We start from the raw sequence: 22,257 nt of genomic DNA, 5'->3' as shown, positions 1-22,257 counted from the left end.
GTCCTCGCTCAGGATTACACCAGACCACACCAAAAAGCGTCAAGCCCTGTCTAGACTGACCAGGTCTTCTTCCATCGCTCCTACCGACAGCTGAGTGGCTCTGATCGTGAATTAAGGATCAACAAGCAAGTCTTGACACAGTTGCTTAGGTACAAGGCAAACACTGACAATATCTTAACACACCTTAAATATTGTTAATCCCTTTCAGTAAAGCTAATATGCATGTTTACAGGCAAAGAGTGCCCACATGCAGAGAAGCTATTAATCTTTCCACGCTCTATAAAAATCACGTTCACCACTGAAAAATCCAAGACCAAAGTGTTGGCGTGAGCTTAAAGAAAAAGCACACCCAAGCTTTGCTCTTGAGCTAAACTCCGCCAGTATCCAGCAGTTCCCATCAGGCATAGATACGTTGCTGCTAAGCACGGCCTGCTCCAAGATGACATCCCAGGCTCTCAGCACATCAGTGATAACCATCAGCAATGTCAGATGAGGAAACGCCTGCAGGTTTTCCTTCTCCTGAACCCTTCAAGATGTCAAATGCATCAGGTCCACAATGCCTTCAGCATAGCAGCTACACAGACACTTTCATTGTCCTCCCACAAAAAATTAAAAAAAAAAATAAAAGCTTAAAAAAAATTGGAATGGTTAATTTGTATTTGAAAAAAAAACCAGTTCACATCTCGTGATGAATCGGTATTAGCCCAAGCACATATTCTGGGCTTGGCAGAAGCAAGTCCATTTGTTCCCCATGTGCTTTCTGAAACTCCCAGTTATTTCCTGGACACATTTTTAATTTCAAGCAGTAGTTGTATTTCTACTGCCAATGTCTATGTCACGAATAACAAACATTCAATTTCCCCTCCTGTAGAATTATTCCACTCCGCTTATCTGGAGGTTCAATTCTGTTGTCTCCATTTTAATCACATTTTCCAACAACACGGTATTTTGTGCAACAGACCATCTTCCTTCATGAAAAATAAAAATGATGGCAAATTCCATTACATTTTTTGACCTAAAACTTACCGATGATTGTTGCATTTTTTCACTAATTTAAAGGAAAAATACATGGCAAAATACATACCAGGCATAAATCACTACGAAAAATATATATTTACACCTCGTCGGCCATCTATATACATTGCAGCTGGTTAAAACAGTAATATGGAAAATTGCATAATGAAAATGTTATTTCATATTTTTTAGAAGTTCTGGCCATCAGCAATAATAACAAACACTTTAATACTACGTATTATTTTTAGTAATCTCTATACTTACAGTATAGTTACAATATAGCATAGTTTCAGTTATACTCAGAGTAAGCCATAATAGGTCAATTTCAGCAAATTTTTTGTATGGAAAAATGCAAACATTAATGGGCTCCGTAGGTTTTTTTTGAATGTATTCTCAGATAACAGAATGAAGCACGGCGTAGAGGAATGTAAACAGTCTAAACCACGTATTTTGCACGTTGACACAACTGCAGTAACAGCTGCATTAACAGTGCCCAGACGTTGCAAGAAACAGGAGGGACAGCTGGAAAGCCAGTTTTCGGCGTGCTAATAAGGGTAATAAGAACTGAGAAGTTAAAAGCCCTGACAACTCCATGAAACTCCATCGCTATCTATTCTTTATCATTTCAGCAATAAATTTTTACTCTAAGCAAACGAGAAGTTTCATGCCCGCTGACTGCTAACGAGGACGAAGGAAAAGGCCCACCTTTTCGACTACGGGGTCGTCTCCAAACCCAGCAATACCTCCTCCCTTGGCCAGGGCGTCCGATCACCGTGCCCACGGCGGGTGCTGGAGGTGACGCACGTTCTGTCCCGCAGCCCGTGAAGAGGCAGGCAGGGGGGCAAGATGAGCTGTTCATCTGAATCAATTCCTGGTTAACGTCGTGGAACGGAGGGAGCTCGGAAGGACTGGTCAATCCATATGTTTCAGGTGCGATGTAAACACCCAAAAATACAGGAAGAGGGAAAAAAGTAAACAGGCGAGAGTAGATGGCCATTTCTTGCTCCCTTCCAATTTCCACATTTTCAATAATTCGGAAGAACTGACAATGTTTCAACTGCTGAAAGTACACAGATATTTACAGTATTTGTCACTGCATAACTACTATACTATATATTACTAACCCAGAATGGTTGGGCTCTGTATAAGCAGTTAAAAAACAAACAGGCAAACATGAATTAATCATCTTTTTGTAACCCTCCCATTATTTAAAAAAGGAAAGTGACGATCACCCAGCAAGGAGTTGATTTGGAAAAGCACATTGTAATAAATACCTGTAATGTTAGTAATCCACGAGAAGCCAGGGATTCTTTTTCCTTCAAACAGGTTCAATGTATAAATACTTGAAATATGAGAAATTACTGTATTTATATTTTATACTGTAACTATACTGTAGTTATTGAAAATAAAGTGGTCTATGAATAGCAAACAAACTTTCAATACATACATGGTCTGTTTCTATATTAATTCACTGAAATAAACCAGTGTAATATTAGAACAATACAAGAGCTCAAGTACTGTGGAAACTGGCCATAGCTAATTCAGACAAAGGTACATGACGGTTAACGAACTAGTCTGGGAGTAATGAATTGTGACCCAGTTAAGGCACCCTAACCACTGCAAGCTATTTAGATAGCGTTACTCAGCCTGCGGGCTGTGGACCACTGCTGTCAGACACCAGAAACTGGTCCGTGAACAATCTCATTTAGAAGTTAAAAAAGGCACATCTCTCCCCACGCTGCTGGCAGCGATGCATGAGTGCTGGCAGACGGAGTCGGGAGCCAGTCTCTGGATGCTGCCAGGGACTGCCTGCAGGTGCAGATGGCTCCTTGTCGGGCACGTGAAAGGGTCCAAGATTTCTGTTTCAAAGGGGCTCCATTAGAAGAGGCTGCGAAATGCTGACACAGCCAGCCCGCGGGGACCTGACGCTGCCTTCCTCTGGGACACGCTCGCCTCCTATTCGGGCTTTTAAATCTTGCTCCCCTTCAGCTCACCAGGTCTGATTTTAAAGAAAATAATTTTAGGTGTTATTTAGATTCAACACAATGACATCTAGAGTATTTAGTCAAGTATGTTGACTACAGCTAATGATTACAATGAAAAGTAAAGACATACTTTGATGCACGCACAGACTTTTAACATTAAAAGATCACTAGAGTTGCCAGTAGGGACTTGGATATCCAGTATCCACTACAGAATTAAAGGCAGCTTTGAATCAATTTTTTCAGACTCCTCCTTAATGAATCCTCCCAAGAAGGTCGCAGGTAGTCATCGACATATTTGAAACCCCTTTCTTGCCAAAGAGTCCCCATTGCCACCTCAGGCCCTTGTCCTGCCATCACAGCAACCCTCCAACTCCCACCTCCCCAGCAGCTCCAGGCCCTGCTTCTCCAACAACAAAACTGGCTTAGGCACCTGCGAAGCCCCGTCCCCGAAGCAAACTGAGAGGGAGTACGGATACCTGAAAAGCTGCAGAACAGAGAGTAGCTGAAGCCTGGCTCACGACATTAGGGAATTGGTTCAAAAATCACACACAAAATCTATTTCAACAATGAAAATTTACTTTTCCCTTTTCTAATTATAGGACAAGATGGATAATGTGCTTAATTTCACCAATAAAAAGAGATGAAAGCATACATTTTTATCGTCAAAATAATTCACATTTTCATCACCATTTCCCACAGATAATAAAATCTCAACGTTCTCCCAGATGACCATGAAATATAGCTGGTCCCAATAAGGGTCTGCACCAAAGCTATGGCAATTAGCAATTTTTTCATCCACTAGCCAAAAAGAAGAAAAACAAGGCAAAAGAAACCCGGAATGATTTTTTTAAAATTATTTTCTGAAGAAAACACACATTTATTTTAGGTACATTACAAGGTATTTTTTGGCCTAAAATAAAAAACTTAGTTTCTTTTTTGCTATTATTATTATTATTGCATGAGGGCAATTAAGAAAATGAGAATAGTCTTTTTAAAGAAAAAAGTAAGGTTTATTTCTGAAAATGTTAAAATATTTTTACTTTTTGATTATTTATCTGATGCTATTTGCTGCACTCAGTTGAGCTTTGTAAATAATTTCAGTTCATTCAAAACTGCATTTTTCAGCAAGCAAATTATTCAGAAAAAGAAGAGAGTAACTGCCTGTGTCTAATCAGGCTAATAGAGGGAGGGATGGGAGCAGCCTGATCCTGCAGGCTCCAGAAACGCACCTCTGCACCTTTCCAAGCCAATGGGCAATCTGTTGAAATGCCACCACGGAAAACGGTGGCTTTTCCTCCATCCCTTTTTTCCATACTGTAAAACAAACTTTTGGATGCCAAGATAAGCTCGGAGCACTTACAGGGGAAAAAAAAAAATCATCTTCAAAAAAATAAAGGATCAATGTGAAAGAAAATCAGGTATAGCCAGTCAAACCCCTCGGCTGCAATCAGACATTGTACTTTCAAAATCAGTGGCATTTGATGGAGAGAGAAAGAAATACATACATCAACTAACTCACATCCTCTCCCTGTTTAAATAGTTGTATTTAAGTGGGTTAAGATACAGATTTGAAAGAAAAAATGAATATACATAAATTATAATGCAAGCAAAATATTAATGCACATAACGCTACCACCATCCCTTGTTCCTGAGTTGCCAGTGGATTCAGAATAAAGTCATAACAGCACTGGACGGACAACAGCAGAAAATCCCGCCCAGGGAAGAGAAGCGTTAGAAAATGTGCAGCTTCCCTGACACAACAGCATTTAAAAGTCATTCTAAATTTCTCATCCCTTTCGCATAGCTATAACTCAAAATGACTTAAAACACTTGATCTTGATTCTGCTGCTGTTTACAAAATGTAAATCTACCGAAGCTGACAGAACTACTCTGGTTTAAAGCCGGAGGAATGGAGGAAGAATTTGGCGCTTTGATTCAGTCTTTACTGTGCAATTTACCTTTCACGTATACAAAGCATACTGGCTCTCAGGCAGAAGATAAGCATGTAATATATCAGCTTACATTTTTTTCAGCTCTTACTCACAGTGGAATCCCCAAAATTCATTTTATTTTATCTTTTTCCCACTCTTCAGCTTTTTCTCTTTCATTTTCCTTCCTCCTCTTCAATCACCACAGGTTTGCATTTCTCATTTTCTATTTTACATCACTCCGCTTTGTTCTCTACAATGGAAAGACAGACAGGCAGAAAGACAGGCAGGCAGGCAGACAGCAGGGAGAGAGATACAGCCAGTCCAAGGTAACTATCTTGGACACCCACATTCTGGAGGATCTGTTTCTCTCTCAAAAACATCTTAACTTTATAAAGGGAAGGGAATCAAAACTCATTTGCATAGGGGTTCATTCCATCTATTCAGCTCACATGTTTGTAGCTCTGGAAAGTCCCTTTCTGATTCCCCGGCTGATAAAGAGCCAGGAAGGTAACGCAGCAGCGGGGAGAGGTGAGAACTCTTTTGCTGACCTTGCAAGCAGGGCTTAATTGAAGTGCTCCGTTCGCCTTGCTCGGAGGACCCCACCGGGAGATTTGGGTGCTTTTTGTCCTTTAGATGTCAAGGCTGGGGCCGTGCCTGTGAGCTAAAGACTGCAGTCAGAGAAAGCCCCGCTCTTGCGCAGGAGGAAGCTCTGGTCAGGCGCTCGATCCTTCAGCTTCCTGCCTGTACGCTCCGCGGTCTCATCGGGGGAAATCCTGAAAACGCTATCAGATGCCTGATTAGCTCTTTAGCTTTCAAGTACATAGTGATTCAGTTTCGGTCAAAACCTCATTTGAATACAGTTTTAAAATCTAAATAAAAAGCGGGACCCTGATGGAGAAGAGGTTAGACTTGTAGTCTAACATCGCCGGTATCCAAAATAATGTGACTGATGTTTAAAACCGGCATAAACAAATCTACTTTTCCATACCTGCATCAAGATGCTCAGTGTGTGTAACTCAAGCTTATTAAAAAGGAGTGGGATTACATGTCTGGTTAATTAAATGCCTTTATTTACCCACAAATAAACCAGCAGGTTCTCCTTCACACACAGCTTCTGAAGAGCTTGGAGAAACTCACTCCCTCTACGAGTCTGGAAGCAACTAGGAACGTTTTCCCAGGTATTGCAGGCCTGCAAGCGGTCAGGGCTTAATCAGCTTTCCCAGAGCATAAAACATTTCAGATGCTTTTCGTGAGAGCCCTAATGTTTTCTGCTGTACTCACCCTAAGGGTTACCACAAAAACAAGCTCATGTATGGACCAGCTGCTTTGGAGAAGAGGAAAATTGGGAAGATATATTTATTGTCAATAACCACATTCCTCTAAGTCAGCATAAAGGCTCACGTTGTCCATACACAGGGCGAAAGTATATACCATCTTTTGTTTCATCCCAAGATGGAGTTTACAGATCTCCAACTAGGCTACTACACAGGATACATTTCAGAAGAGCAGAGGTTTCAGACACAAAACCGAATACATCGTTTTAATATCCATGTTAAAATATATAACAACAGTAATTAACACTGGAAGGCAAATCCATTGACAGTGAGTCCAGATCCAGAGAGGAAATAATCCCAAAGTTTTGAAAGCATCTGGAACTGGGATTTTGCTTTTCAGCAGCACGAGAGACCTGGTGTTGGTTAATAAAATACCATGTCTGAGCTCTCAGATGCTGCCCTGGGTCAGGTCTGGGCACAGAGGAGCAAAGGCCCTAGTAGGACTTACCAATAAGGATGCTTAAACAAATTTGCATGAGTCATTTCACAGGAAGAGAGGAACAGTCGTATGTCAGGCTGGGATTCAGCTGTATTTGCAGCGCTCGCTGGTACAACTTTCAAAATGCATCCTCGCTCCCGCCCCAGGTTTAAAAACCTCTTTGTAAAAGACACTGAACTAAATTAATCTGTTCCCTGCTGACCAATACATCCTTGCTGGTTCTTTAAGTAGAGATTATTCCTGGGTCCCAAAAGGTAGGTTCCATTACGTGCCTGTGTCACAGCTGCATAGCCGAAAGCAGACAGTAGCTAAACACAGCCTGAGTCCCATGGTGAGAGAGTCACTTTCTTCAGCCCTCGGCACATCTTCCAAGCGAAAGCAGAAAAGTGAGCAGTAAAGCCTAAACATTTACACAGGCCTTCAGAAAGGAAAGATGACGGGACAGGTTCTCCACTTTGCTTTGTGAAACAAAAGCAAAGACTAAAGGGCGAGAAAAAGAAAGCTTGTACACAGTGCCTGATAAGGGAAGAGACAGACAATATACTGTGCACCGCTCTTGACAGCTGCCATCAGTCAGGATGGTTATTATCATCTTAGCATCTCATCTGGAAATTTTTGACTAACTGAATTTGTTTTTTGACAGGAAGTCTAGATCTTACCCTAATTCAGTGGCTGGAATTTCTTGAGGCAATATTATGTTAGGCCAAACAAGATAGCACTACAGCCCTGAGTGCAGTGCTATCAGAAACACAATGCACGCTCATGCAGCGCTTTCTAAAGGCATTAAATCACAGCCCAGGTGCCGGTGTCATCACCACCAGGTAGTTCCAGCATCTCCGCTTTATTTATTGCTGTTCGCTGTATTCGGTATAAATATAAAGGGCTGACTTCCTTCTTTCACTGGGGGGGAAGGTCCTCCCAGAAGGCAGGATCTCTCCCAAGCTAGTTAAAAATCTTTACAGCCGTATAAAACATGCAGGCATCAGAGATAAATCAGGTCCTGTATAGAAAATATCTTTCACAAAAATATAGCCTTCAGAAAGCACAGTAGACATACAGTTACTTCTTGCATGATTTCATAAATCTTCCATCCCTGCTTACAGTATTTCTTTGTGACAGACAGTAAGATGATACCATGAGTTACGAATTCCAAGACGAGCTGGAGCTTGGTCCCATTGAAAACTATGGCAAAAGCCACATTACTTTTGAAGAAACTGGAATTTCTCCCTCAATACTGTTAAAAGCAAACTTTCACTTGGTTTCCCTTGAGAGATGAGTTCTGTGGGTCTTTTTCTACGACAGGGAGCTTTATACAAATATATAGATAGTTTTCTAGTTTTGTGCAGCGAGTCATCAGGTTTCTTCAAGCTGAATTGACTTACAAAATATGAGCTCTCCTGATTTCTGTCTCGCTGCTTTAATATCCAGTACAACTGATTAAGAAGAGATTGGGCTGACAGAGAAACCCAGGAAATACTTTATAAATCACGCACCTTTCATAGACCACTTTGCACGTTTACAAAGGCTACGGTCATACCACAAGCCAGGTAGGATTTGATTAGCCAATTCGTATTTCGCATGGTGATGGGCGTGTAAATTAGGACAGAGTGCTCCCACCTCTTACGCAGGCAGTGAAGAGCTATGTCAGGCATGCTTGGGTAGCAGAGGCGGGAGGGGATGGTGAACAGCCCTTCTGCCTGCTCCTGATGACCTGCGCAGCCCCCAGCAGCCACAGAGCTCTGCTCGTGGACAGGGCTCACAAAAGCGGGAGGAACATGCCAAGGCAGGCGAGCTGCAGCTACCCTCCGTGACATGTTTCTCTAAACTGGGAAGCGTTCCCAGTAGGAAATGCCTGCAGAGACTCATACAGAGGCATTAACCTTCCCCCCACAGTCTGTTTGTGTACGTGAGTGCAAGTACATGCACATATTTCTTATCCTAAAGGAAGAATTTTGCTCAGTAGTTGCACGGAGGGCTTGGATGTTCCCAGAACGGCCCGCAAGCCCTGCGGCTTTCCTCAGGGGTCCCCCACGACAGCCAGATTGTCCGTCCTAGTGTCCTAAACCCTGCCAGAGTTATTCTACTCAGGTTTATCACCCTCTCAATTATTTTGCTGTGATTGGCCTCAACATCTGTGACAGCAAGACTGTGAGAGCCAGCACAAGGCCATCAGACCCCACACAACCTACAGTGCACCCACCGATCTGCCAGCGCACCTCAGTCTGGCCTGCAGCACCTCTGCTGCCTCGCTCCTGCCTGAAAGCTGCTGCCCGCGATGGCCCTGGGCTCGCGTGCACCCTGCACTTGCCACAAATGGCTCTCACTAAGATGAATGCAGCATTTCAACGGGTAAAAAAAACCTACTGCTGCCCTATCGGCCAGCTTGAGTGAAAAGAAATGATGCAAAGTAGTATCAGGCAGCACAGTATAATTTCTGTAACAAGCTTCGTTAGATGCTTTGCAGCCAGAAGCTAAAGAGAACAGGAAGGTTTCAGAGGAGTTGGGAAGGCAGGACGTGAGTCAGCCCGGGCAGGAGGGACGGCGAGCAGCGACGCCTTCCACTGCAGACACCCAGCCACGGGAGACGGCCACGGGCAACCAGAACTGAGTGAACGACCCTGAGAGCAGAGCACGCCAGCAGGGCAGGAACAGAGGAAAAGGGACCCTTCTTCACCAGCCACAGCCCAAACGAGAGAAGATTTTCTCCATGCAGAGAACCGTCTTCTAACCAGTTTTCCTTCTCCTTGTAGCAGCAGCCTAACCACCGAACCACCGAACCGCCAGCCCGTCCCCTCCCTGGCCAGGCACGCCGAAGCCTCCTGCGCAGCGCTGCTCAGGAGGAGCGGCTGACAAGAGCCCTCCGGAATAACTCAGCTGGGATCGGGGTTTCAAGTCCCCTCGAGCATCTTGAAATTTGAACACTGGCCTCTCCCACACTCAGATGAGTGCTGTGCTATTGGAAATAGAAACACCAACATCTCCTCCTCGGTTGCCATCCTACTCTGCCTGCATCCCGCATGAGAAGAAATTGCTCTGAAAACACTGTCACATCAGCCTCCACTGAACAAGGAGGCCAAGGAACATCTTAGCAGAGCTTAGGCATAAATGAGACTCTAGCTGCTTGCCTAGAAACAGATGCTTAGCAGAGAATTCATGTGGAGTAAACAGAAGAGCCATAAGCCATCAGTGCTACCGCAGCTCAGCAGCGTTATGGCAGGAGTTCTGAGGATCTGCATTTTGGGGATAGGTACAAAAGAGGCCCAGGCCCTTTTGTGGGTGTACCTCCAGGCACAAAAATTACATCTAAAAAGAGAACCTGGCTTCTGAAGTCACACAGACAGCTTTGGAAATTACACTCCAGATATTTGACAGTATTGCCCATCACACAAAAATACTGCATTCCCAGTTGCAGTCCCAGAAAATAGCGCTCGGCCCGTAAGCCTGGACAGTCACACAAGCACTGAGACCCTAGGTTGGTAACAAATACCCACCAACTTTTGGAGGCTCCTAAATAGGGCAAAATAGTTAAAAAATTAGCTGTTCCACAGGTAGTACATCAGGTTCCTAATATTCTGGCCTCTGTTTCAAGCTTACTGTTGAAGCTATTAGAAGGACAAATCATTTTTTGCTCTCTGTATTAATCAGAAAAATAAGATGCTAGTTCCAACTGAAAAAAAAAAAAAAAATCTGGAGGACAGACAGAACTGGCTGAGTTCCAGCGCTAGAAAAGGCCCTTGCCCCTCTGCTTCTTCCGAGAAGAGTCTTCTATAAAGCAGCAAAACACTGTAGCAAAAAAATTAAGAGTCACGGCATGGTCACATACACCAGCCTGGGGAACCAGGACACAACTGAAGTAGAACATGAGCTTTCTCGAGGCAATTAGATTGTAATGCAAAGCATTTCCAGATCCTTCCTAGTTTCAAAAGAAACTCAGAAAAAGGTGTGGGAAGATGGGCATGGAAGAACAAAACACTTCAGAGGAAGATTTACTAACACTGAAAAGCTGTTGAGAACTTCTTATCTGAAAAAAAGGCTGGGGTAAGACTGGGTCGAAGGTAAAAACCAAAATCCAGTACCTGGTTGCAACTTGCAAGTTTTGAACATCTTCCAGTGGAATAATTATTCTTAGAAAACTGCTGTGCTGTTGGAATCAATTTCCCACAGCAATGTTGCCATTTTCATTTTTTTCCCCCACACGTGCTTTGGTAGGTCAGCACGCTTCTGGAATCAAGGGACACTGCATTTACAAAATGAAGTTCCATTCCTGAGTTTTACAGAGTAAGATTTTGTAAGTCAGCTTTGGAATTAGAAGTCTTGGCTTCATAAGAATGGGACACTTTAAAATACCTAAAAAGAATTGATAACGTCCTTCACAAAATCCAGGAGATGAAACATAATAGGCTCTACTCCAAGCAAAGGATCATGCAGCTGCTAAAAACAGCTCTCAAGGGCTGTGTATTTTTTCAGAAGGAAGGTGATGGGCAAGGACTAGGCAATACCAAACAGCCTTAGGAAGAAAACTGCATGGACAAAGCTTTGAAGCTGAAAAGAGTTTCAGAGCAAAGAAACCGCCACTCACTGAATATGTTCAGATGAGCAGAACTTGGTACATTCCCTGAAAATGAACAGAATCCATCAGAGAATTACAAGCTATTTCTCCTGCCTGGAGTCTCCACAAGCAGTGGGTACAGAGAACCCCAATTCCGGCTAATCAGATTTTTAAAAGGAGGTAGCTACCATGCTGAATGAAATGCAAAACCCTCTGAACTAATAAATTCCGGCAGCACCTTGTATTTGATTAAGGACCAAGATGACAGGTTAGCTAAACGAGATGTTAGTTTATTGATTCTGGAAGCCAGAACGGTCCGCCGCGTGCCGCGGCCCGTCCCTCGCCAGCCAGGTCACCCACCGGCGCGCGGGGCACCCGTCGCGTCGCTGCGCTGCAGAGTGTGCGGCACCGCTCTTCCCAGCTGCAGGGACCTGCGCACACGCGGGCGCCTCACGCCTGCCCAAGCTGCTGCAGAAGGAAGGCTGGCCACGCTGTTCACCCCACGCTGTTCACCCCACGCTGTTCACCCCACGCTGTTCACCCTGCAGCGGAAGAACCCACTGTGGGGAATGCGAACGTTTCCAGGGAGTCTTGCTTAAGCCCACTAACATCCAGTATCCCGGCTGGCTGTTTACGGAAGATTAACAGCAGTGTCTTGCTTGGATGTCAGAAGAAATTTGAGCGGCAGCAGTGGAGAGAAAAGTGACAGAGAAGTATTAAAAGGCACTCTCCGTTGTTGCACAGCAATCACACTGTCACGGCTCACAAGAACATCTGTTTGTTTGGGTTTTGAAGGAAGGGGCAGCCCCTGCCCCCTGGGAAGAGAGGGCTCTGTCGTTCAGGATCAAGGGTCTATGATTCAGGGTCTGCTTCGCGTTGGGATCCGCCTCAGGGGCGCGGACCGCCGCGGCCGCAGAAGGGAGCGGCCAGGGGAACACCGCGGGCCCGGGCAGGCCGGGGGGGGGGGGGGGGGGGTCCCGGGCAGGCCGGGGGGGGGGGTCCCGGGCAGGCCGGGGGGGGGGGGTCCCGGGCAGGCCGGGGGGGGGGGGTCCCGGGCAGGCCGGGGGGGGGGTCCCGGGCAGGCCGGGGGGGGGGGGGTGGTCCCGGGCAGAGCTTGTTTCTGGCCGCCTCCTCCTGCTGTGCGGCAGCAGGCGCTCCCTCTGGTGGCCCCGCTGGCCGGGAACGGCGGGCCGCCAGCCAGGAAAACCCCGGCGACCGAAAGCCTCGGCCTCATCCTCCCCGCATCCCCTCCTGCCGCCTGCGCACCCCCTGGGCTCGGTCCAGGGGTGCCGCTTCCTACCCCCGCCCCTTTAGCCCCCTTTACCCCTCCTCAGAGCCAGAGCTGTCAGCCGCCTCCTTACCCCTCTCCTTGTGCCTTTTCGCAGCACCCGCGCCGAAGCCCCTCGGATGCCGTTACCGAGGTCTCCGGCTCCTTCCGCAGCCGTCCTGTGCCATCTTTCACGGGGACAACGCCCTCTCTCACCGGTGAAATATGTTATCCCCAAGTAACCCAAATCGCGTCATCAGCCTTTCGTCCTCACCCTTCAAAGCTCCCACCCTGGCTTTGCCGGTTTTGCTCAGGGTCTGGCTCTGCCGTCCGCTGGACACTCGCTTCAGGGGCAATGCAGCAGGTCCGACACCTCGCCAGACAGCAAAGGCCCTGCCTTGTGACTCTCTGTCGATGCACATGTTCATGACATTATGGGAATTATGAACAACAATTAAGAAAAGTATAGCATCTCAGTTAATGATACCCTTGCAGACTGGATCTTAGATTTTTTTTTTTTCCCCCAGTGCTATGTAAATCATCATTACTAGTCATAATGAGATCAAACAAAGTCTGATCTTGTTCCTGGTTTAAACTTTTCCAAAGTTAGTATTTGGGATGGGTTCAGGTCACTTCAGACGGTGAGATGAAATACATAAAGGACATACCTGATATGTGCCCTTAAGCAAAGAATTCAGATCTACAGGAAAAATACTGACTCAGAACAGTTTTTAAAGCAAATATATATTATAGATTCCAAGCTCTCCCCTCTTCCAGTCTTTACATGTTCTCCCTATGCATAATCATCTCAATTTTGTCCCTTGACGAATAGAAAGGGGAATCACTTCTGCTGGAGCCTATAGCAATTTACTTAAACTAGCTAGGTGATACAGAGGGACTTACAAGATGCTTTTACCCATTGGCTATGTATTTTGAGCAGAAGTGCTCAAAGGAAGCCCAGCCTGAGCCACTGAAGACCAACAACTGCAGGCCTCCAATAGCTTCACCTTCCATACGGCTTATGGAAATCATTTGGCTAGCACAAAAAACCAAACACGATGTCTAGAGCTAGAAGCATGCCTTCAGCTCCATGAACCTCCCTCCAGCTTCATTAGTGAAGAAGTGAGATGATTACCTCACCTGTTAGAAAAGCACAAAACACCCACCCTAGTAAGTTGTTTGCACACTCCTTTTTCATCCTGGCATTCTTCATAATCTGACTGCAAGAAAAACACATTAAGGCTATTCTATAACTTTTCCCTCTAATTTTGTAGATCATTCAAGCACGACGGGCCCACCATGCTTTTAACTTCTCCCAAACTGCAGTTAGAAGTAAATTTATCAATTATGCTTTTCTTACATGCTTTGCAAAGTTACGTGCAAAACCACATGCTTGCACCGTCAGATCCCAAACAAGCAGTTACTAAATATATATTGTGTATATAAACTGTATATAAACCTCATTGTAGGCACGTTGATCTGATCAGTGCCTGTGTCTCTTGGAGTAGGGTGAGTACCACTTTGGGGCTAGTTAGTGGGACATTACTGCATTTCTATACAGCGCTTTGCTAACACTAATAAAACTACAGTGAAACTAAAAGTTACAAGATTCATGGCTTTGCTAACCCTAGAGAGACCACTTGCCTCCAGGCTTCTAATTTCTGTTCTTTTTAAACAACGAAAGATAAAAATGCCCTTGGCTGGCACACTATTCCCTGTAGTCACAGGGTAAAAGCACACTGAATTCCTTAGTGCTGGCTCTTACCCTCCATTTCACATTAATGAAGCAACGAAAGCCATTACAGATGCCTGCGCTGTGCACGATGTACCACAGGCAAACATCTTCACAGCTGTCAGGCTGCGGGAGAGAGAAGCCGTAATGCATGCTGTTACCATGGCGTCACCCACTGCCAGAACATCACAAATAGGATGAATTATCTGATGTGCACTGAAGTAATTTTACTCAGCCTGCTAAGAGATTATTTTTATACGAATCTCCAAGTTCTCCTGACAGAAATTCAGGTAAGGATTTAAAGTGATTCTCACAGCCAGAATGCTGTCAAAGAAGGTGCTTTACAGTGTGATAACCGAGTAAAAAGGTACCTGCTCTGTGTACTTGGTTACAATCCAGATTTCCCAGTCATGGTACACAGTTACGCTGACCTATTAAGGCTGGTTCAAACTGAGAACAAGCCACCAAGCAAGCATTCGTTTTCATCACAGCCATGCATTTCAAATCCCAAATATCTCCAGTCTTTGCAGGAAGCGTAACCTGATCGAGTAAACCAAAACATTACAAGCAGTTTTAAAGAGGACTTCTGTTGTGCAGGGTACTGCTCAGACACCATTTTGAACTCAAGCTGCATCTACTCCTGACAGTACCCCAACAGAAAATAAAGCTTTATAAGTATAAAAAGCTGCATGTGTTATATCAACATTGAAACAGTTAAGGAAGTTGATTTTTTGGTCACCAGTAGAAGTCAGTGTTAACACCTAACGAAGCAGTGCAAAACTCCCAGCGACCAGGCTCCCTGCGCCTCAGGAAGCCAGCACTTCACGGAGCGACACCGGCCAGCGGTGCAGCGCGCAGGCTAAGAGCGCTGCCGTTTCCGCACTAGCGGACCGCGCTGTTGCGACTGGGCTCTCCTCAGGTCCCTGCAGGCAGCAAGCCCAGACCACAGACGGAGTCTCATCACAGCCTTGTTCTCAGGCAAGTGACAGAACACGTATTGCCCTTTAACCCCAGCCAGCTGAGCTGAAAAGTACATGAAGTGGGGAAAATAAAAGCCAGCTGAAACAAACAGATCTTTCTGATCAACATTTACAAAATAAAGCTTTGTACCGGAAATCCCAATGACAACAAAAAGCCCCAGATGAGGTACACTACTGTAGGAAACAAAAATATTCCCAGGCACATAAAATTTGGTGCCGAGCATTACCATATAACCAAAACCGAAGTTAACTTCATCATTCATTTGCTATAGAGTCTTCTTAACTCCGCGTTTTGTCATGGATGTGTTTGAAATTGGATATTAACATTTATTTCTTTTTAATCTTTAAACCAAAAGAATCATGGCCAACATTTTAAAAAGCTAATTAATCTTTAAACACTAAACATTAATTAGCTGTAGTGGTAGTATAAAGAAAACTGATTTTTGCATTGTGTTGCTGAGTACAGATTTATATCCCATACACGAGATTCCTAGCAACACCCCTGTCCTGGCTCAGGGACAGGCTACGTGATAAAACATACCTTTTTGATCTCAACTATTTACAGATAAAATCTTGAAAAATCTTGCTTGCTTCTTAGTTTGACTGGCTTGTGTTGCCAGAGACAGTACTTGTAGAAAATCAGAAGTACTTGTAGAAAATCAGATGAAACACTCCAGAAAGGATCCTACAGAAAATGTTCCTCTGCAGCCAAAATACCCTCTCATAATTTTACAGAAAAAAAGAAAATTGGGGGTAGGTGAAGGAAAGGACACAAAACCTCTGACACTTTCCCCTAGGCTTTGAAAGCATTTAATAATTTAAGTAAAATAAGATTACACAAAAGTGTGAACTCATTTAGTTTATTCTAGCGTTATTACCTTGTGCTCTCCGCTGCAGCAGCATTCGTTCTCTTGCAGACAGAACAGCAATATTCCCAAGTCTGACCCACACCGTGCTTTCTGCACACCCATTCCACTGTCCCCACAAGTAACAAGTTTTTGGGCTTCAAGATCAAAGTCTATCAGTACCAAGAGGCCTATCTGAATAATTATCATCTTTACAAACATTATACAAATGCTCATCCATTTTGGTATGAAATCCTACAACTAGCAAGCATGTTTTAAGTGTTTTGACAGGTGTGCATGTATACACACATGTGGACGTGGCACAAAAAGCTTATTTCTGGAGGTTCAAATAATAGATCTAGGTGCTTGATCACAATGAATATTTTAAATCAACAAAAAAAAGAATTATTTTTACCATAATAAACTTGCGTAACACATAGGAAGCACTAGTGTCTCTCTCCAGACAAGATGTCTATTTGTACATAAAGTTATAACCTACATTTATGCTGATTTAGTGTCATATCTTGATGGTATCTCATGCCACATTATCTGGTGTTTTGCATACCAATGACTATTTTTACCTGTGTGGCTGCATAACAAGCTGCCACTTGATGGCACTGTGTAACCAGTTTCAGTGCCTTAGTTACAGGCATTTTTCTGTAAAATTGGGCTCGGGCTGTTTTCTCCCAGCTCATTTGAACTGGCAGAGACAAAAAGTCAATGGAAGGTGCATTTTGTCATTTTCTTTTACAGTTACTATGGCTTAACTCCTGTGGCTGGTAGACTATACCCATCAAACTTCAGTCTCAGCTGAGAGGGCCAAGTTATTTCAGAATCAAACACTATTAAAATGCAATTAAGGATCAGCCAAAACATGAAATGTCTATACAGAATTTCCTTAATCTTATCTTTTTTTTTTCCTGTTTAGTTTGATATTCCTCCGAATTCTTTGAATTTTCAAACCAAAGACAAGAAACTGGAGATGAAGACCAGCTATTCTATAATTCATTACGATTTAACACTTCGGCTGATATCCTGACAAGTTTGAGGAAAAACCAGAATGAATGCCTGTTTTCACTTCATCAGATGTCTGATAATTCAGAAACAGCAAATTTCTAGTCCTCACAGACTGAAGGTCAGAATTTGCAGCAGGACAATTCCTAAAATGCCCATCTACCTCCTGATGAGTGAAAAGCATGAAGGAAGTGAAAAATCTCTTGAGGAAACATCCAAAACTAGGAGACAGTGAAAATGGTTATTCTCTGCTCTGCCTGTTACCCTTCTCAAGACTAAAAGGAGCCTTCATTACTTTATGTCATCACAGCAGGGCAAATGCTGTGCAAATGCACCTGCAAACCAAACAACCTACCGGGCTCCTTCGCTGCCTACATTTTTAGGTTTCCTAGAAACAGCAGCATGAAAGGAAAATGATTACACATTCACAGCTCATCTTCCCATGCCATCATGTTGCGGCCTTGCCTCCAAGAAGCAGAACTGTGGGATGCAGCACTGACCCACGCCAGATTAACCCCATTCCTTAGCTAGGGAACTTTCATCTTTTAGTCAACGTGCAATCATTAAAGCTATTTCTGGTTACTTCAGACACTGCTGTAAGTGTGAGCTAAAAAGCTGGTCTTGCCACTGCTTGCAGTTACATAGTGCCAGTGTACTAATGGTAAATCTGACATGGCAATTCCTCCTCTTCAGAGCTCGGGTGCATCGTGGAAGAAAAGAAAGGCCACCCACCTTAGCAGATGACCAGAAGACAGGTACAGCGTTGTGATTCATGTTAAGAATGAGCTAAGAGCTGAAGGCAGCTCAGGCTGCTGTAATCTGACCAGATCGAGTACTGCCCAGGAACTATAAAAGCAGTTTAACTTAAGACTGACCACCTCTACAACTGAATTGCCTTATGTGATGAACTGGAGTTGGGGCCATTACAATGCAAGAGAAGGTTATTGAACCTGTGTGCTTATAGTTTGAAGGAGGGGTTCCAGCAGGCTTTCCTCACAGAGCACCAACAGTACCCAGCAGAGCGCGCCACAATGTGTGACAATTAAAAGAAAAGGCTACAGCTGCCTAAGAATCCAACATATACCATCTTAGACAACCACTGTGAAGAACAAACAAGTTCAAGAAAGGAAAAATGCCAGAGGAGTACTAGCTCTAGTACTTAACTTACACTAAATATACATATTAGTTTTAAACCTTTGCATGTTTAATGGATAAAGTTGTGAACAGCGATGTCACAAGGGCTTCTTAACCTATCACGTCCACATAACCTAATCAGCAGGTACCAACTCCTGGACACGGTTCACAACAGCGAATGCTAGTCTTGCTTAGAAGCTTATCTAGGCTCTGCTTTAATTGCTTGTCAGCCTCCTTTTCAAAGCGCTATTTTACTACTTACATCTTGGGTCTACTGAAAACAGACAAGTCCAGTATTATACAGGTTAGATTAGCCTTTATTAAAATACAGAACTATATGAAATTTGAACTCAGTAGAAGCTTCAGAATATGCATTAAAGGTCATAATTCGGAGGTGGCATGTCAATGATCTCATCAAGGGTAGCAAGGAAGTCAGCAGTCGATTGTAGCAAGTCTAAAAGTTAGAAATAGAGCAAATCAGTTCTCATGAAACCCAGAATTTATACTCTAACATAAGCTAGCTCCCAGCAGATTAGCATAAGCCTCTTGAATGACTAAGGGAAATATTGTTTGATTGCAGAAGCCAATTCCACTTAACTGACCAGTTAGCAATGCACTGCAAGAGGTTGCTCAGCAACATCACTTTGAGACCACTACCTGTGTGGTGGGGTTGACCAGTTAGATTCAGCTTGACTATACGCCAAAAGCTGTTTGATACTAGTGTGCTATTCTGGTAGTTAGGACAGCAGTGGCAGTTCACTACTGCAGCCAGCTAGCTTCCCTCCCAAACCACTAGTGAACACTGTATGCGCCAAAACTCATGCTAAGTTTCCACTTACTAGACTCCCATGAAATATCTTCGATCTTCACAGGTGAAGGAACCATGTTCACGCATCTGTCATATGTCCTTTCAAATATCATGAGAGGAACACCGTGGAGGTTGATATTGCTTACTTTATGCTCCTCAGGAAGATCAAAACTCTCAAAGTCTGTTTGAGAAAGACAGGCTGTAGTTTAGTAACAGTGTACAGTAGCAGTAGCCTGGGAAGCTCAAATTCTCCTAGATTACATGAAGCGGGAGTAGGTCCAAAAACACCACAATCCAACAATCCCCTCCTATGGGGTATTTATTTGCAGTTAGACCTTAGTTGTACATGAAATCCCATACACTAACACTTATCAAAAGACTAGACTGCACAACATAACTGCTAATGTAAAGCAGGAGCTTTTCGTAATTTCTTTCCAATCACTATGCTAAGTCACCTTCATCAAGCACAGCGTATAGATTTCACCAACACTGAAGCAGTCTGGTACAGTAGTTTTTGCACACTCGCTTCCACATGAACTGGATGGTTTAAGGAAGGACACTGAAGGACTGAGATGCACAGCCCATTGCAGATACTCGAATAACAGCTTTAGAAGTTTCATCTTCAACTATTATATCCTACAGCAGTAGGAATCTCTTTAGTTACAAATTACCATCTTGGCATACACTCTTAAGAGAAGTCTTTCTTCAGTACTGCTTAAGTATTCCTTTGAATACTTGTCTACTTGTTGTCCTTCAATGAATTACAAGACCATAGCATGGTTATTTGGAACTAGTTTCCTGCCACCATAATAATGGACTCGGACTACTACATATCAAGAGCACAGCTATTGCAGTTAGAAATATTTAAACAAGAACAAGGTGGTATTTCAGAAGTAGCAAGCACCCTCATGTTTAAGAAAGGACTCGAGAAATGCAATGCTGGCTTGTTTGCCACAATAGCTTGGCCAAAGACTTCCAACAATGTCAACACTCGTGAAAGCCTGATTGTTCATTTTAATAATTACACCAATAGATCTTACCTCGAGGGTCAAAAGGAAACATATTTTCTATTTCTGGCCAGTCTTCTTCAGCCACTGCATCACAACTTTCTAATCCAGCAGTCTTTTCAGTAATCTTGAAAAAAGTAATACTATTTGAGCAACTGTAGTTTCCCATTGTAGTACCTTTGTAGTGGTTTTCCTGTGCTATACAGGTCTACAGACAAGAATGCCTGCCATACAGTCCTCAGTTATGCCGAAATTCTAATACTTTCAGCGCAAATAAGCTGGAGATGGGCAAATGCTTCAGTTGAGTTTATGTAGTGCAGTACTATACATAGTGGCAACAAATCACTGCACTAGAACATTTAGGCTCATAATATTAAACTCCTGATACTTAACATGTGAATAAGACATTAACTCAGACTATTTTCTCTAGAGCTACTTCTTTGGCACTAGGTACCCCCTAAGCTGTTGTACTCCTCGTGCCTATGTAGGTGTACTGGTTTTGGCTAGGACAGAGTTATTTTTCTTCCTAGTAGCTCATATGATGCCATGTTTTGGATTCATCATGAAAACAGTGTCAATAACACACAGCTGTTTTAGTTATTGCTGAACACTGCTTACACAGAGTCAAGGCCTTTTTCTGCTTCTCGTGACCCTGCCAGCGAGCAGGCTGGGTGTGCACAAGAAGCCGGGAAGAAAGACAGCTGGGATAGCTGACCCCAACTGACCAAAGGCCTATTCCATACCATACGGCATCATGCTAAGCAATGAAAACTGGTGGGGAAGTTTGCCATGGCTGCCATTGCTAAGGGACTGGCAAGGCATCAGTCAGCTGGTGGTAAGAAATTGGTTTTGTTTTTCTTTGAGACTTTTAATTATTAGATTGTCTTAATAACCCATGAGTTTTCTCACTTTTACCCTTCCAATTCTCTCCCCCATCCCACTGAAGGGGGAGTGAGCGAGCAGCTGTGTGGTGCTTAGCTGCCTGCCAGGGTTAAGCCACAACAGTAGGTAAGCTACGCATTTTTGGCCCCCCATAGATGTGCGTTGTACTCACTTTGTTTGCAGTGCAAGGCTGATTTTTCTGTCTTATCTTTTCCATCTTGCTCGTGACTTCTTCAGTTCTATTCACATTTCCAAGAGCCTTTCTGACAGACTGAGATGTGGCTGGAGATGTACTGATTGCTTTTTTAGGAAGCGGAGTGTTAACTTGTGTTCTTTCAGATAAGACTTTCGCTGGAGAGTGGGAGGAATTAAAAAAAAGCAAACTTTAGCACCATATCAACCCTAAAGCTTGCTTCAGTAAGTGCATGTACTGGAAAACTAGTCATAAAAATCATTGTCCACCATTTATAACTCAGGACCATAAGCCCTATCTATGACAAAAGCAGAGTTATTTTCATTTTTTTAGTAACTGATGGGCTGAGCAGAATTGGTTAGATAAGTAAATATAAAAGTAGAAAACCATTACTATTCAAAACAGTGAATAACAAAACATGACCTATGCACTTCACTTGGTCCCCCACTGGCTCAGGGCAGCCTATACGCACAAGATCCTGAAGGGAACCGTAGCTGATTCTTAGTAGCGCCAACTTCACCATTCTCCTTGTCAACAAAGATTAGCGTTGCCATCCTCAGGCTGATGAGACCACTCTGGAAAACCCATGCAGGAAAAAGAGGAAATCATTCTGTCATTTCTGCCGCCACAGGACACTTTTTAAACAACCCACATTAAAGACAATATAGCTGCCATGCGCTGGTGCCCGGAAGAGGGGGAAGGAACCCCTACTTCGCACCACTCGCTCCTGGTGACAGCTCCAGAGGCCCGCTCCTCCTGCGCGCCTTACCCAGGCGACCCCCACCGCCCGCCCGGCCGCGCTCGCCCAGCCGAGGGCTCACCTCAGGAGGTACCGGCACCGCCGGGGCCGGGGCCGGGGCCGGGGCCGGGGCCGGACAAGAGCTCCGGCGGAGCAGAGGGCGAGGGGCGCCTCGCCGCGGGCGGGGCGGCGCGAGGGCCTCACGGCGGAGCGCAGAGCCGCAGCACCCCACGCCCCAACCGCCGGCAGGTTTTAAACCGCCCCCGCCTCGCCCATTGGCCGCTTCGACGAACGCTCCGCAGCCGATTGGCCCAGCCGCGCCGCTTCCGCCCCGCCTCGCCCGCTCCCCGGCTCCGCCCCCTGCCGGGGCCCGGGCGCCGCGTTGCCGCGGTGACGGCGTGGCA

The 22,257-nt window shown here is 44.4% G+C and overlaps 1 protein-coding gene across 1 annotated transcript; it reads right to left on the bottom strand.

Moving 5' to 3' along the window:
- Positions 1-18,598: 18,598 nt before the first annotated feature.
- Positions 18,599-21,975, bottom strand: PTTG1 (PTTG1 regulator of sister chromatid separation, securin; the record flags this gene model as incomplete). The annotated part of the gene is made up of 6 exons (XM_082323732.1): positions 21,936-21,975; positions 21,587-21,689; positions 21,094-21,272; positions 20,073-20,166; positions 19,064-19,213; positions 18,599-18,678 (listed from the first exon to the last, which is right to left on the bottom strand). The coding sequence occupies exons 2-6, from the start codon at positions 21,666-21,668 to the stop codon at positions 18,599-18,601; spliced, it is 585 nt and encodes a 194-aa protein (XP_082179858.1). The 5' UTR covers positions 21,669-21,689; positions 21,936-21,975.
- Between the last annotated feature and the right edge of the window lie 282 nt (positions 21,976-22,257).

Source organism: Platalea leucorodia, assembly GCF_965183815.1.
Source record: "Platalea leucorodia genome assembly, chromosome: 11".
NCBI lineage: Eukaryota > Metazoa > Chordata > Aves > Pelecaniformes > Threskiornithidae > Platalea > Platalea leucorodia.
This window is presented reverse-complemented; position numbering and strand designations above follow the sequence as displayed.